The 12,196-nt window shown below is 41.4% G+C and overlaps 2 protein-coding genes across 4 annotated transcripts; both read left to right on the top strand.

Annotated features, from left to right (window-relative positions):
- Positions 1-2,753: 2,753 nt before the first annotated feature.
- On the top strand, positions 2,754-4,549 carry cabp5a (calcium binding protein 5a; the record flags this gene model as incomplete). Its single annotated transcript, XM_079293375.1, has 7 exons — positions 2,754-2,793; positions 3,036-3,085; positions 3,359-3,389; positions 3,509-3,652; positions 3,991-4,100; positions 4,255-4,402; positions 4,521-4,549. The coding sequence occupies 7 exons, from the start codon at positions 2,754-2,756 to the stop codon at positions 4,547-4,549; spliced, it is 552 nt and encodes a 183-aa protein (XP_079149501.1).
- Positions 4,550-7,975: 3,426 nt separating this feature from the next.
- nif3l1 (NIF3 NGG1 interacting factor 3-like 1) lies at positions 7,976-11,426 on the top strand. 3 transcript variants are annotated; one of them, XM_079293198.1, is made up of 7 exons: positions 7,976-7,996; positions 8,427-9,049; positions 9,211-9,367; positions 10,044-10,167; positions 10,446-10,584; positions 10,787-10,870; positions 10,963-11,426. In XM_079293198.1, exons 1-7 carry the CDS (start codon positions 7,983-7,985, stop codon positions 11,145-11,147), a joined length of 1,326 nt encoding a protein of 441 aa, XP_079149324.1. In that variant the 5' UTR covers positions 7,976-7,982; the 3' UTR covers positions 11,148-11,426. The 3 variants fall into 3 exon arrangements, with proteins under 3 accessions (XP_079149324.1, XP_079149325.1, XP_079149326.1); XM_079293199.1 differs by having other exon boundaries at positions 7,978-8,043; XM_079293200.1 differs by having other exon boundaries at positions 7,978-8,083.
- Positions 11,427-12,196: the final 770 nt, after the last annotated feature.

Below are 12,196 nucleotides of genomic sequence, written 5' to 3'. Positions count from 1 at the left end.
AACTCTCATTAGACAGTAGAATGACTCATGTGAGTGTTATAGTATTATAATATTGGTTTATTATTACAGACACATTCATGTGTAATAAGTATTTTAATGTTGTTGATGGGCAAGATGGAGGTAATTTTAAATGGTTTGGTAGTTTAATCTATAATAAAGCATCACGTTTCAAAAGCTATTTCAGAAAAATTATAATATTTGACCCAAATAATAAGAATGTCATCATAGGAAGTCATTTCTACAACTGTTCACTGAAAACAATACAACTTAGTTTACGTTATATATTCACATCGTGACAACGGAGTTGAAAGTTAAACAAATACCAATTGGTATCAAGCTTTTTCGGCACCCATCTACTTTAACAGTGATATATGTATGTTTGGGTGCAAGCCTTGCTTTCTGTTAAGTATTGCATATTGCATCACAAGCAGACAGATGGCTTGTGTTTATTAACCGATGACTTGTCAGATGACAGTGTATCATTTGAGTTTAGCTGTAAAGTCAATCTATGCAATCCTTCTATTCAATTAAAATTTGAATCAATATATTTTGTGTGGCGCTTTACAATCTGTACACATGCGACCTCCTTTGTCCCGGGACCCTCACATCAATTATTCCTTTTTATGTGAATACATTTTGAAGTTTGACATCAGTTAAGTTAATTATCTCCGCACACACGGACACTTATCATCACAATCACACATATGGCGTGTTTGGCTGAGCCTCTCATGATCCGCTCAGTGTAATCTCTGATGTGCACTTGTAGCTGACACACCACACCCCCCCCCCCCCGACACACACACACACACACAGTAAAACCAAAAAACGTCCCTCTGTATCATGATCATTGTCCCTTGCAATCAGCTGCTGATATCCTTTAAAATGTATTAAAACTCAAATTAAGCCTATACATACTTAACCTTCTGCCACCCAGGCCTCCCCTTTCCTCTCCTTAGTTTCATTCATACTTTCCTCACCCATATCACCTCCTGCCCTCCACTCCACAGACATCCTTTCACAGCCGGGGCTTTGCATAACCCCACAGCTGGGAGGGAGGGGGGGGGAGGAAGATATCAAAATCGTTTCTGGCTGCGGATTATGCTTCAAACTGATTTTGGATTAATTTACATAACAGGGGAGCAGGCGCAGGGGTTAAGGTCAGAGAGGACACACTGTCAAGACCCGGTGCAGAAGTGTTTCAAATCAGCCAGTGTAAGTGAAGACCGACCTCGAGGCGTTAATCCCTGACATTGTCATCAGAGTATTTCATTTTTTCTCCTTGCAAATGTAACCAATACTCATGCAGATTATCACACACTCGGATATTAGCTGTAACCGGATTGTGGCTCTTAAATACATCCAAAATCAATTTGACTGTCATGTTTTTGAAAACAATGGGGGCTTTAACAACAGACGGAGGATCCGAATTAGCCTCTCTTCTTTTATGGTGTCACTGTCGAATTATTTTTAACAGAAACAATGAAGCCGATGATTTGGAGGGTTCAAACTCAAAGGAGTAAACCCTACGATTTGTCAAAATGTAACATAAAATCACAATACATATATAGCCTATACATATTATTATAAGTTCACTCTTTTAAAATAATGCTTTCCCATTAGGGGTAATGCAGTTAACCTCACTAGAATTGGTAAGAGTGTCCTGATCCAGAGGAAATGAACACCGGAAATTATTATTGTTATTCGGACATTGTACGTCTGAAGGGGGAATAAAAGCAAAACATTTTACAAGATTACGAGTTGGATTTTTTTATTAGATGATTGTGGAGCATTCTATCGAAATTGGATGGTTGTTAGATGATGCAGAAGATGAGAGAAGATAAGGAGAGGCAAAGAAATTTCAGCAAAAAATAAATATCCTTAAAACTCATGAAAACAAATCACTTTAACAAATACAATCAAACATAACTAATGAGACAAAATGCAACTGAAAAACACAAAACAGACTTTTATCCAGTTCAAGTCCAATGAAAGCCTGTAAAACAGAGTTAACGTTATGATTACTGTCCCGTGAGTTAGTCTTTTCTCCAAAATGTTGCGCTCTTGTGTTAAAACAATGAACTGATTTGTCCATCAACAGAATTGTCAACTTTTTTCAATCATTAAGTGTTCAATCCTCTTTTATCAAGCAAAAAAGTCAAATATTCGCTGGCTCCATGCTGTTCAAATGAAAGATGTGCTGCTTTTTCTTGTTTTTATGTCATTGTAACTTAAACATCCATCGTGGAAATAATTAGTTTTCTCCTAAGTTATTTTATACTGTACTTAAAATACTTTTTAAGTGCTGAATCAGCCATGAAGAGCCACAGTGAATAAGACAGCTACAATGAATTCACAGTAAACAAAAGAAACAGAAACTCTAGCCCTAACTTGTGAACTGACCGTATCCTAATTTTCTGTCAGCCGTGGTCCCAGCTGGCAGTATAATCTTCATGTAAACACTCAGGTGGAAGCAGAGCTGCATCCCTTCAGCTCATACATGAACCCGGTGGGCCCCGTCAAACCGCTGGCCCCTCCCCGCCGGCATACAACGCTGGATGCGGCCACACCTCCCTCATACAGCCTCCCAGCATCCCTTCAGCCTTGGCAAACCGGGCGGACACACTGAGAAGCAGGGCTGTCCTGGCTGAGGAGGAACTGGACCGATACTGAGAAGAAGATTACGAAACACAAGGAAGACAGAGTCCTCTTTGCACTGCAGGTCAGCTGCCAAGTCTCGACTTCAGAGGTCGCGTATGATGCACTTGGCTGCTGAAAAGAAATCACCAGAAAAAGGTGAGCACAAATACCCACATGATGACACTTAAATCTCAATGTCAAAATGGTTCTTTTATCGAAATTGACTCATTTTTGAGAAGTATTTTCATAATGTCAGAAAATGAAGACACACACAAACACACAGAGTTCAGACATAGGACATAGTGTTCAACCCCTCTGCTGGAACAAAGACGAGTCAATCTGCTTTCATCTTAACTGTCCCGCTCTGGCAAACACCACTCTGTTTTGTCCCCTTCCAGAAATGAGTTTGGGGGCAGCGTGCATCTTCCTGCGAGGAGGGAAAAGTATTGTAAGTACAACAACAACAACCTTTCTGCTATTTTTAATTTTGATGGGATTGTGCTGATGTTTGATGAAAGTTCAATTGATTTATATAACCCAAACGGTATGAAAAAAATGCTAAGAGATACAGACCCACACTTTAATCCACAGGTTAATGTCTGTTACAGTGACGTTTAATTCTGTAAGAATAATATATTGAGCTATAAAAATAAATAAAACATCCATTTTGTTGATTTTGTGTTGGTTCACTGGCCCTAACCAATTGTTTTTCTTTGTTCAGGCAAGAGGACTGGCTGATGATGAGATTGATGGTAAATTAAACTCTCATATTCTACATTGGTGCTTAGTCGAATGATTTCATCAGTAAATGCAGATTAAACTCTTGCACATTCTATTGATTTACTTGTCAATTTTCTGTACGCCTCGGCAGAGCTGCGTGATGCATTCAATGAGTTTGATAAAGACAAGGATGGGCTGATCAGCTGCAAGGACCTGGGGAATCTGATGAGGACAATGGGCTACATGCCCACGGAGATGGAGCTGATCGAGCAGAGCCAAATTATCAACATGAGCCGTGGGTCCCTGCAGGGCTAAATATACAAAGATGTAGCTGTTTGCTGCACCCCTTTAGTCAATTAAATGACTAATCAGTCTTTTTGGTCTTGTGCTATAAGATTTCTGTTGTTTGGTCATTTATTTCAATGACATATTTGTAAAAAAAACTTAAAAGCACATCTCTGGTAAACACAAGATTTAAAGTGGCGCTTTTGTGTGACTCTTGAGGACAGTCCTACTTTTTCAACAGCAGAAATTGTACAGCTGTAAGCTCATTTGATGCAAAAATAACACAGAAATGAAGAACCGGAAGATCCCACGGATGTCCTGAATCATTTCTTGTGATTTCCCCTGCAGTTGGTGGCAAAGTGGACTTTGATGACTTTGTAGATCTGATGGCCCCAAAGCTTCTGGCAGAAACGGCTGGGATGATTGGCATGAAGGAGCTCAAAGACGCCTTTAAAGAGGTGAGGGTGAAACATTTCCCTGAAACTTTCCAAAATGCAGCAGCTTCAAAGCCAGATTTGACCGAAATATGCGCCCCCAACTCGCTCACTGTGATGCCATAAAGATAACCTCTGACCTCACTCTCTTGTGCTTCTGTGCGGTTTCTCCGGTCAGTTCGACGCGGACGGAGACGGAACGATCACCACAGAGGAGCTGCGGTCTGCCATGACCAAGCTGATGGGAGAGCACATGAAACGCAAGGAGATCGATGCCATCGTAAAAGAAGCCGACGACAACGGAGATGGCACAGTAGACTTTGAAGGTGTGACCCGTCTGTCAGCTGCAGTGACATGGCAATCAATCATAGAATACATGCATCCACAGCAGTTTTATGAATGAATCTCTCACTAAACTAATCACACTCTTCCTCTCTGCTGCAGAGTTCGTCAAAATGATGTCCAACAAATGACAGTTGAGGAGGCTTTCAATCAAGGAAATACCGTTGCACCTCGACGGACATGCGTTGATATTGATGCTGTCTTTCTATGAAGCTGGATTACAGATGAATTTGTCGGCTATATGTTAGGAACAAACAAGTAATCATTTCTTAAATTTGAATAAAGTGCTGCGAAGAAAAGTCAAGCAATGTGAAGTTGTTTTCAGAGAGTATTTCACATCTATGCAAAGATTGATTGATATTTTTTAAGATCATTGAAACGACTGTGTAAACTGTATTGATTTGTTTAATGGCATTTCTTTTAAATACAGAAAGTCATTTTGGATTGTTTTGTTGAATTGGATAGCATTTATGAAATGTATGTATTGCTCATAGAAACTATTTATTCTTTATAGAATTATTCCGACAGTATTATTATCACTGAAACAATGTTATCATGCAAAAATTAGATTTAAAGTTATCAAGCATTTATTATGTGTACAGCAAATGTAGATGTACAGTATTGGGCCTGGGCTAGTTGCAATGTGTTGGTCTACATAATGCATCTATGGATTGATTCTAACAAGTTGAATCCTGGCAACAGGTATTTTCCAGATATCTAAATAAAACCTTAAAGTATGTAAACTGTGCACAAGAGTTTTGGTTTGAATGAATGCGACATGTTTCCTGTGACACCTGAAGGAAGCCAAGGACACAGTGTATTCATCCATTCGTCTGCAAGAATTTTTATTGTATCAGTCCAGTTTATGGTTTCAGTGCTGACATGCAAAGAAAATGTCTTTCTCTATTCAAATGTGGAACACATATTCAGTACGACATCAGCAGTAAATCTACTTGCTTAATAATACAAAACTCGCTGGTTGTATAATAAACCAGCAGAATTATCTTCTTTATCGGGTAGTTGAGGGTTGAGCAACTTCCCCGAATTGGCTCATAATTCTGACATCATGATGCATAACAGATTTGTATGTTGTGCCAAAAAAAAGGCCAAAAAAAAGATGTACTTGTCCCTAATTTTAGCCTGATGAAGAGTCATTTATTTTAATTTGGCAATGCCCAGTAAGTTTTTAACGTTTGGGGAAATTCAGACACTGAGGAAAAGTGTGAGCAAACGTTTCAGAGTATGAGCTGTTTATTTTGTTTCAAGGAAAAGAGAAAACATATGTGACCAGACAGAAGCACAGCAAATCAGTGCTAGTTGGCAAAGTTGCTTCTTATTTTCTCCACCGCTACACATTTAGCATCTTATCTGGAATAGCAGCTAGTGCACACTTTAAAAAAACACCAAAGTTGTCTCAAATTTGCACCAGGCTTGACACCGATTTCACTTCCTGATACAAAGACCTGTGAACAGAATATGTGGTTATTCTCCAGTACTGTGTCAATCTGACCCAAAGCCGGCACAGCTCAGACTAAACACCTGGGAATTTAGGGATGTGGACGGGGACACAGTGCCCCCTTGCAGTCGGGGACACATCAGCCAGACGGATGTTATTGCATGACATACGGGGCAGACTTCAAATAGACGAACAGATGGGGCACAAGGGCTTATTGTACCAATTACCAAAAGTGAAGCTGTTCTTGAACACACATCTGTCAGTGGCACTCAGATTGAATACTACGGGGCATAGCTGTGGCAATATGCTGAATCTATAAGTAAAACATTTTCAGTGCTGAACATAAATGCTCTTACGTGAAAGCAGGAAGTGAAAAAAAGAATTATATAGGAAGGATTCATATTTGTTCATGCTTTATGATCTAATGTACGTGTTTGAAAGGGAAGTCCCATTTAAACTGAGCGGAGTAGTGTGAAGAGAGGATAATACGGTCAAAGGAAGAATCCGATGATGTAATGCTCGCTGCCAGGCCTTTGCCCTGATCAGGGCCTCTGGTCTTTTCCTGCTCACATTGATCCGTGAATTTGTTCTATAACACACATGAACATTACATCATACCCACAGCTGTATGAAGTTCTGGTTGAACAGGGTTTTCACGAATCAAATTTACAAACGTGATTTTTAAGCGACTCTGTGAGTATAGTGTCTTTTAATTACGATACTATTCATGAAATGTTTGTCAATACTTATACAGAATGACTTAGGGTAGAATGGAGGTATAAAGTAATGTACAATGCTGTTGTGAAGTCAGTTGACTCCGGACAGCTCGGTTTACCTGTATACTTTGTGATGCAAATAAATCAGCGTGAACTGAAGTAAAATCCAATCTCTCTTGTGTTCTGTGTGTTCGTTACTGAGTTCCTAATAGTGAGATCCTGTCTCACCACGAGTCAGATAGATAACAGTTACTGAGCCAGCCGTTAAGAGTTTTAACATAAGTCATGAAGTCAAAGAAGCTGAGCATCAACAACGGAAAAAACCCCACAACAGAAGCATCAAAGATGGAACTGACTTTGACGGACAGTGTTGTGCATTAATAACCCAATTACATTGTTGCTTTAGCCCCATCTGATTAAATTCAGCCTCTCTGGTTCTTTTTGCAAAATATCAATGTTTACTGCAAGTTGTAGTAATACACTGTGATGCATGCTTTCAAATATAATAAAAGTTGTGTTCCAATCATTTTGGAATTCATTCTTTTTCCAGTCTGAGAACTAAAGTAGAGAGAGAATTAAACTATGTTAATGTGTTCATGCAAAACATAATCAAAGTGCAGCTTTCTGCATTTAGAGGCTACTGACTAGAATCTGAATTCAGTGTCTTAACAGATCAAAAATAAGATCCTTCAGAGTCAGGGGTCAAAGGCTTATAGCCTTCCTCTATGCTATTACATATGCTGTGCTCTAGCATATGCTTTAGTACATCAAAACAAGTTGGAATGCTATTTGCAGATAAACATAAATGTCCTCTACCACTGAGAAGGTGTGATTAATCCATCTGATTTAAAGATCTGCCAGTACTTATTCTTCTCACACGAGTGTGTAGGATAATAGTTCAGGTTTAGTGTTTCTTAAATGCAGTTAAATGGCGTTTTCCAACCTGCTAAAAAAAACAAGTCCCACTGTTTATTTTTCATATGAAAATGGAGACAAATAAAAGAAAATTAATTGGTATGATAAGCATAGTGGTAGCTAATGTCTTTATCGTCCACACAGTTACACAGTCCCACATTACATACGTTATCTAGTAGATATATTTAGCAACATTTTGATCATAGACTACAGCCAGACTATGCAGATTATTTTGTCATGTCTTCGTTCATTTTTAGTTTAACATAATTTATTCAACATGAACTGAAATTCTGCTGACATTTGACTAGAACAGAGCTATTGAAGTGTTTTTTCCGCAGATGGCAATGCAATAAAATCACATACTTTGCCACTTTTTGAACAGAAAGTGCTCCAACCATAGAGCTCACGCGATGCTCCCTGACATTTCAACTGTCCAATCAAAACAATAGATGTAAGAAACGGAAGCCGGAAAGGGACATGCGGGTTCTCCAGTGAGTACACTCTCATAGCTCTGGAGAAATGTGTACGACAACAGAACGCAAGTAGTCTTCATACTTTATAGTGAAAGGCAAGCGAAAGTAAATACGATCACTGATACACACACTGATGAGTGCACGGTGTGTTTTTAAAGATAGCGGCGTCATTTAGTCTGTATTAGCAGCTAATGTTAGCTGAGTAGCTAGCTCTGCTGTTAGCTGCATGCTTCCCAGCAGTCAGTGACAGTCACCAGTCATGGTTGTGTATCATGTTACATACTGAGGGTTTAAATAGCGGCACAACAATACTCGGCTTCATGGCCAGAAACATTCATTTTCAATCGTTAGATTAGCTAGATACTAGGCTGACAAAGAAAGTGCAGGTTGTAAGCTAACTCTTGGGTGTTAAAGTAAGACTCAGTGGTCTTTCTTTCTGTCCACACAGGTCTCCACTGATGTTGACCGGATGTAGAAGCCTTTCTTGGACATTGTTTTCACTCACCGACAGAAGACTTTGTACCAGGAGGAGCTTGACCTCACGGGCTGCTCTCTGCTCCTCTGCGTCAACGGTTCCCTCCATCCCTCCATCTCTCCTCTCAGCATCTCACTGTCACGGCTTCTTTACAAGCCAACAAACTTCGGTCCCCCAACACTCCTCTCTTCAGCTCTCTCCCACCCGCCGCTTCTCTCTTTCTGCTCACTGTTCAGGCCCGATGGAGCTCAAAGAAGTTCTGCAGGTGTTGGAGCAGCTCGCCCCTCTGTCTCTGGCCGAGTCGTGGGATAATGTCGGCCTTCTGGTCGAGCCCAGCAAATCTCGGCCCGTTAAAACCATCCTGCTGACCAACGACCTTACGGATGCAGTCATGGACGAAGCAGAGGCCATGAGCTGTGACCTCATTATCTCGTATCACCCTCCGTTGTTTCGGCCAATCAGGCGTCTGGTTCAGAAAGATTGGAAGCAGAAGTTGGCCATCCGGGCGGTGGAGGCCAGGATAGCGATCTTCTCCCCTCACACTTCGTGGGATAGTGTTAAAGGAGGAGTGAACGACTGGCTGGTGGGGGGACTCGGTAAGATGTCGTTCTGAATGGAAGATGTGTCACACACGCCTACAGGACTTTCATATTTAATTAAGGTATAAGATCAAATGTTGTGGCACTACACATTATTCTCACCAAGTGTCCTCCATCTTGTCTTTTTCCCATCTCTGGTGTCTGTCTTTGACTCTCAGGTCGTGGGCAGGTCTCTGTGCTCAGTCAGGCCCTCGGTGGCGCCTCACAGAGTCACAAACTGGAGTTCACAGTCAAAAGCACAGAGGAACTAAACGGTGTTCTGGAGGAACTGAAGGCTTGTGACAGTGAATCAACACTACAACATTCAGTCAGCAGGTCCTGATCATCTTTTAACTACAAGTTCTCTGTACTTTACCGAACTGCAGACAATTTCCAAAACATAGAATAGGTTTAGTCAGTCATCAGTCATTTAAGCACCGTTTACTGTAATTCCTTAATTTCAGTGCAGCACGAAAGCAACTGAAACTTTCACAATACAACACCGCTATCTTGAAATCTGCTTCTTCTTTTTTTTAAGTTGTGAAAACTAGGTTTGTGCAATATTTGAGTGTGAGTTTAAATGAAGCAACAGCCACTGCTACAGTATTCACAACATCCAGGCTTGGTTTGTTATTCTGGTTCTGATTTTAAAGCTAATTAGCTTGTGAATGCAATTCTGGAGTTGACTTTCACACCTCGGATATCAAAGCTTCTGGCAAAAGCCTGACACACAGACCCTGTTCCCAGCTTCATGACCACAAGCTGGTTCCATAACATTGACACCTCATAAAAGGCTAAAAATCCTCTCTGAATGATTGCCTGTTGTAAGCAAGTGTGGACTTTAAAAAATGCTGAAAAGAACAAACTAATCATCTATGTTAATTGGAACATGGTCAGTAGTAACAAAAGGTTTACAGAACTAGTAGATAACAGGTTTAAACATGCTAAAACCCACTGATCACCACGAATGTCCTTTGCATAGTTAATGACAGTTAATGTCCCCTCTCAACAGACCAGACAACAATGAGGTCCATGTGAGCATAACCTGCAGCGACTCAGCGCTGACACCGAGTGTCCAGACTCTGTTACGGCACAATGCCCCCAGCCTCTCCCTCAGCATCCTCAAGTTAGAAAAGGTGCCGCACAAACGCTTACACGATGAACTGAAGAACATCAAGAGATTCAGTCATTTTGACATTATATTTTCAGTTTTTGTTTACTGAAAACCAAATGTGTTGTTTCAGGAACACAAAGAAAAAAAAATGATTTCTTTAAGACGGAAACAGAGCTCCATCTTTTTAAAAAGCTAATCTTTACATTTCACAAAGCAGTTCATGGGAAGTGATATCCTGTTTTATGCATAGTAGGTACTTCTTTCTTTTTTGACGAACTGTCCACCTTACACTCCCTGCAGCCCCCTCTCCCGGGCCATGGCCAAGGGCGGCTTAGTGTTTTGGCGCAGCCTGTCACGCTGGCAACAGCCATCCAGAAAGTGAAGTCCCACTTGGGTTTGAGTCACCTCCGTTTGGCTCTGGGATCTGGGCAGACGCTCGGTAAGCAACTCTTCCACAAACTGGAGGTCACATAAACATGTAAACAATGCGGAGGAAATTAACACTTTACCCATGAGGCGAGCGTTGGGTGCAGCCTGAATGGTCTGGAATTTTAGATGAAGAGATCAAAGGTTGAAGCTTGTGGAACAACCAAGAGATCTAAATGTGTGTGTCAGTAAGTCTTTATTCTGGTGTTTTTCAGAGTCCTCTGTGTGTACTGTGGCTGTATGTGCTGGGTCTGGGGCCTCTGTACTGGACGGAGTCAAGGCAGACCTCTACATCACGGGTAGTTATTTAAAGTCTTCAAAACAATTGATACATTTTGTTTCACTGTCAGTGTCGTAGCTTGACATGGAAGTAATCACATCCATTGTTCAGGCGAGATGTCCCACCACGAAGTGCTGGACGCCGTGGCGAAGGGAACCAACGTCCTCCTCAGTGAGCACAGCAACAGTGAGCGTGGCTTTCTGGCCGTGTTCAGGGAGAAGCTGGCTGTGCGTCTTCCGGACAGCGTAACGGTGGCGGTGTCGAAGGCTGACAGGGACCCTCTGGAGGTGGTCTGACCGCCATGGAGCACACAGCTGCACCAGTTAGTTACTAACTGAAGTGGATACATCTTCACTGTTTTGATTGGTTAAAATCCAAATTTCAAAAGCGCCTTACACTTTTTCTAATGGAGCAGTTGAAGTGTACGATATGATTGCACCGGGCTCTTTATGTAAAGCTAGCAGCCGGAAAAAGAGTATTTCAATATACCTGTGCCTCATGTAATTGTGAAAAGTGCTTCCTTTACATGTTGTTCTTGTTATCATAAATAAAAATGGGTTCTGGTTGATCAAAAACGGTTTGTAGGTTGGGTGAGACATCAGCCCACAAATGCACAATGAGAGCTGAATACAAAGCATGTCACCTGAATGCATGTGTTTTCTGCATGCAGGGGATTTATTTACGGACGACACACTGTGTTTTTTTTTAATCCTAGTAATCCGTGACATCAAGTGTGCCCTTTGGTGACGTGGAAAGAGAATTTCAGCATCCACAAATGTCTCCCTAAAAGGAAGAGTGTTTGCGTCTGGCGCACAGAAACAGTCATCCCAATCCGATTAAAAAGGCTTGTTGTTCCATCGTAAACGTGCATGGACAACCCCCTGTCATGCAGGAAGTGTTCAAACAGCAGGAACGTCTGAGCCAACAACGACAATTTAAATACAAATGCCTCTTATGGTGTGTTCCTTTTCTTTCAGTAACCTGACCTTTAGGCCTCAGTGAGCACACAAAGGTGGATATCAAACAACTTTGCGTGTACGCGTGAGAGAGCAGGCCTATGGTAATACTTAATGCACTTCAAACCTGCCCCCACAAGAGCAAACAAACAAGTAACAGTCCCCATCATGGGCTGTTACCGAGTCTGGTGGCTGACACACCTGTCGGTTCGTAAAAACATTAAGAGTCATCACGCACACCTCGCTGCCCCCCATCAAGGTAATGACCGCTCTCTCTCTCTCTCTCGGTGTGATTCACACCTCCACTTCCCCTCAGACCTCACTAGCTTTTATCTCCTCCAACACACATATACACACACGCAGACACAAATGGAGAAGGACAACACCGA

This window comes from Melanostigma gelatinosum, assembly GCF_949748355.1.
Source record: "Melanostigma gelatinosum genome assembly, chromosome: 21".
NCBI lineage: Eukaryota > Metazoa > Chordata > Actinopteri > Perciformes > Zoarcidae > Melanostigma > Melanostigma gelatinosum.
Note: the sequence above shows the minus strand (reverse complement) of the source record. Positions and strands in the feature narration are given on the sequence as shown.

Coding starts and splice junctions, on each gene's coding strand:
- nif3l1 (XM_079293198.1), top strand. Junction 9,368..10,043: donor CTACAACATTCAGTCAGCAG/GTCCTGATCATC, acceptor CCCTCTCAACAG/ACCAGACAACAATGAGGTCC. Junction 10,585..10,786: donor GGGATCTGGGCAGACGCTCG/GTAAGCAACTCT, acceptor GGTGTTTTTCAG/AGTCCTCTGTGTGTACTGTG.